General features: G+C 34.5%; 1 protein-coding gene across 1 annotated transcript in view; it reads left to right on the plus strand.

Moving 5' to 3' along the window:
- LOC107711792 (voltage-dependent L-type calcium channel subunit alpha-1D-like) overlaps positions 1–4,139 on the plus strand; it is a 112,774-nt gene that overhangs the window by 98,980 nt on the left and 9,655 nt on the right. The window contains exons 42-44 of the mRNA XM_016516842.1: positions 1,023–1,166; positions 1,246–1,388; positions 3,085–3,179. Of these exons, the coding sequence (XP_016372328.1) occupies positions 1,023–1,166; positions 1,246–1,388; positions 3,085–3,179 (382 nt within the window). The remainder of the gene's footprint in view (positions 1–1,022; positions 1,167–1,245; positions 1,389–3,084; positions 3,180–4,139) is intronic.

A 4,139-nucleotide genomic window follows, 5' to 3' on the forward strand; every position in this document is an offset into this window, starting at 1 on the left:
TTGAATTAGTATTACTACAGTCAAACCTGAACACAGAGAAAACATTTTGTTACACAAAACATTAAAATTCTATAAAAATGTAAAAAAAAATGAACAGAAATGTTTTATCAGAGCTTAATCCTTCTGGGTCTGAATTTCAACCTCTTATTTCAGTTTTCTGACTCGTTTTGGCTGCATGGTTATAGCCATACCAATTCATTTGAGTGTGTATAATTGTGTATGTTTGTGTATGTGTCTTTGAGTTTATGTAAGTGAGTTTGTGTTTGAGTGAGTGTGTCTGTTTTGCACTCTTGATGTTTTAGAGTGTAACCCCTTCCTTGCTGTCCACTTTTGTTACTGCATTGTAGTTGAATTATTGCTTTTATTTGACATATTTACTGTGTTACAGTCACACCAGTTCATAGGTGTGTGTGTACGTATGTGTGTGTGAATGGATGTGTTTGTTTTGCACTCTTGATGTTTTAGTTTCACCCTGTCATTGCTGTGTACTTTTTTTTTCTGCATTGTGTCAGATTTGTAGATTGTACACAAAAAAATTCAAAAGTGTTTCGTTCAAAAGTGACCAAAGAGTACCAGAGTTAAGAACAATCATCTCAAAAACTGCATGTCATGCAGATTCATGCTTCATTCTTTTCTGCCTCTCACCTTCTGCCTGATAAAGCCTCTTCAGACTGTGGAACATTGTCATGTTTAAACAAACATCACTCACTGTTCCTTGGTGTGGAACACACTCCCAACAGCGGAATCTATTGCAGTCTTAACAAAAAAACAAAAACAAAACAAAGCACACAATGTAATTAACATGAAGACTAAAATAATGAACTTAATCACATGACATTACAACTATTGAATTCTATTTTGAAATGTTTGTTTTTCAACAGAATATCACTCAATTTGCACGTCCTCGTTCATCAGAATTACATCTCTAAAATGCATTAGCAACAAGCATCAAGCTCAATAGCTCTGTTAAAGTGCAAGAATATTGACGGTAAATAATGATTTGATTTTGCTGTGGCTTGCAGGCCGAGCACCAGTGCTGTTGGATATCCCATCATCCATGTGGAAAACTCCACCCTTGGTGACATCAGTGATGATGACAGGAACTCTGGGGAGTATTACAGCGGAGACGAGTTTAATGAGGATGATGTCATGCTGGCTACAGACAGGTATTGCTAGAAAACGCTTTTCAGAAAGTGTATATCAACAGTAGCCGTTATCTTCATTTTCTCTTGGTTCCTCTTGAAGGTCATACTTTCAGGACACTTTGAGTGATGGTGCTCCAGCTGGACAGCAGGATGCGTGTGAATGTGTCTGTGATGATGGTGAGCAGCTCATATCCCAGCAGCCCCAGAGGTCCTCAAAACGACTCCTGCTGTCCACAGCTCAATGTGAGATATTAGAAAATAATCATGAACTTTTTACAGTGTCACACTGAAACTAACAGAAAAGTGAGAACTAGCATTACTGTGGGAATAAGCAGAGGTGGACAGTAACTAAGTACATTTACTTGAGTATTGTACTTAAGTACACTTTTTGAGTATCTGTACTTTACTTGAGTATTATTTTTTCTGGAAACTTATGACTTTAACTTCACTACATTTGAAAGACAAATATTGTACTTTTCACTCCACTATATTTCTATCAAGGTCCTCGAAGTAGAAAGTCGTTACTACGTAGCAGCTTTGAAAGTCAGTGGGTGATTATTTTCTTTCTTTTTTTCAGACAGTTTATCAGTAATCACTCCTGTAGGGCTACATGAAAAGATTTCCCAGCATTTTGTCTTTACAACTTTTACTTGTAATGGAGTAATATTTGGCCAGCAGTATCTGTACTTTCACTCAAGTAATGGAGTTGTGTACTTTGTCCGCCTCTGGGAATAAGCATCAGACTGAATGGTTCCTCAACAAGCTGTAATCATAAATGGATATATAGTTACATTGATCTATTATGGTACGGGTCCTTCACTTCCAAATATTCAAAGCATTAATGTCAGTGTTCGAGAAATATATTTTCTACCAATATTACGGTGGCCACATCGGAAATGTTCATGGGAACTGCAAAGTGATGAACATGGCTGGGACATATTTATCAATGTTTGCTCTGAAAGGTGAGATTTTTGTTTATTTTAACATCCTGATCATACAATTCCTAAGCTTTCTTTTTTTTGTGATATTATTAGCCTAAATAAGCTGATGAAATACACAATTATTGTAACTGTGAAAGGTTATGTAAGCTGGCTAACTTTTACAACTTTCCGTACAAAAACTAACCATTGACTATGGTTTTACTATTAAAATTAATTAATTAATAAATACATTTATGATATAAAAAATTAAAAAAAAAAAAAAAAAATGAAAATGGTTGCTATAGTTAAACCATGGTAACCTGCACAAATTAACCATGGATTTACTACACTAACCATAGTTTAACCATGGTATTTGTACAACTGTGGTCATACAAATGGTAATCAATACGCCAAAAGATGCTTAATTTTCATTTTGTTGGGGTAATTTTGTTGTGGTCTGTGTTACTTGAGCGTTTCTGTATTTGTTTGTGTTGTGAGCATTTGCAGCGTGTTTCTGGTTGTGTTTTGAGTATTTGCAGCACATGTGCTGTCAAACTGATGAAGATAATTCATAATTTTAATAATATTTGATAACCAATACCAGTATCGGTATCGGTGCATCCCTACTTCTTTAAGAACTTTCTTTAGCCCCTTGAGGTTAGCGGAGGAGTCCTTATATACTAATAAAATTTCCTTCTATACTTAAATCGGAATGTTTTGAAATACAGAATAAATAAAACTTCATCTCTTCAAGTTCATATTTCTGTTAGTGCACAAGAATCTAGATATGGCTCCTATAAGAGTATTCCATCCACATTTGCATTTACAGTTCTAAAAGAACTTTACAGTTTCTAAAAGAAAAAGGCAACAGTGACGCCAGAAAAAAAACTAATTGTCTGTGAATTTTGTTCCAGTTCAGCCTTCAGGGCTAAGATTTCTGACAACAGCTATAGTTTATTGTACATTCCTCCATTATTATAAATATGCATCTATTGATGTATGTGCATTCTTCCATACAGCCTCTCACAAACCCGCTTTCCATTTTGAGTGTCTGCGCAAACAGAACAGCCAAGATGAGATTCCCCTGCGTCCAACAGGCCTACCGCAGCATCAGGTGATAATGACATGACCCCCTACACTATCACCAACATAATAGATTAAGAGCAGTGGCAGTGGTGGGACACGACCTGTGACGTGTATGTAAAGTGCAGTGTTGGGAAGGTTACTTATAAATGTAATAGGTTACAGATTACAAGTTACCCTATCTAAAATGTAATAAGTAGTGTAACTATTTCAGTTACTTTATTAAAGTAATGTAACTGATTACATTTGATTACTTTTTGATAACTTTTATACATTTCTAATGAATGTTTTAAACTGTTAATCATTTTCAGACATGTAAAGCAGGCAGGGTTAACCATACAGTAGCACTCAACACTGATTACTGACAGACTTTCAGAATCCTTCATCACTTGAATTAAGATTATAATAATTTAATATTAAACCACAGCCACCACAAAATCAGACTTTAGCATCGCTTTTTACTTTGAGATTGTTCTAAGGTTAAATACAGATTTAAAATCATAACAAGATATAGTTTAATAGCTATGATACTGTTTTTGAAATCAAATCTTTGCATAGCTGTGACAGGAAACACTTGCATCTAACAATGCTCTGGCAAAAATCAGTTAATCTTAAAAAATAAAGCATATACATCAACCCAAATAAGAACAAAAACAAGCATGTGTCCTATTCTGTGTCCTAAACTCCTGAAACATTGGGGTTTCATATTTTAGAGCAGTCAGTGCAATATGGGAAATAAATCAATCAAATGTGACCCTGCAGCACAAAACCAGTCTTAAGTCGCTGGGGTATATTTGTAGCAATAGCCAAAAATACATTGTATGGGTCAAAATTATCCATTTTTCTTTTATGCCAAAAATCATTAGGATATTAAGTAAAGATCATGATCCATAAAGATATTTTGTAAATTTTTATTACCATAAATATATCAAAACTTAATTTTTTATTAGTAATATGCATTGCTAAGAACTTAATTTGGACAACTTTAAAG

This window comes from Sinocyclocheilus rhinocerous, unplaced genomic scaffold (assembly GCF_001515625.1).
Source record: "Sinocyclocheilus rhinocerous isolate Xijiao unplaced genomic scaffold, SAMN03320098_v1.1 scaffold958, whole genome shotgun sequence".
NCBI classification, from domain to species: Eukaryota; Metazoa; Chordata; class Actinopteri; order Cypriniformes; family Cyprinidae; genus Sinocyclocheilus; species Sinocyclocheilus rhinocerous.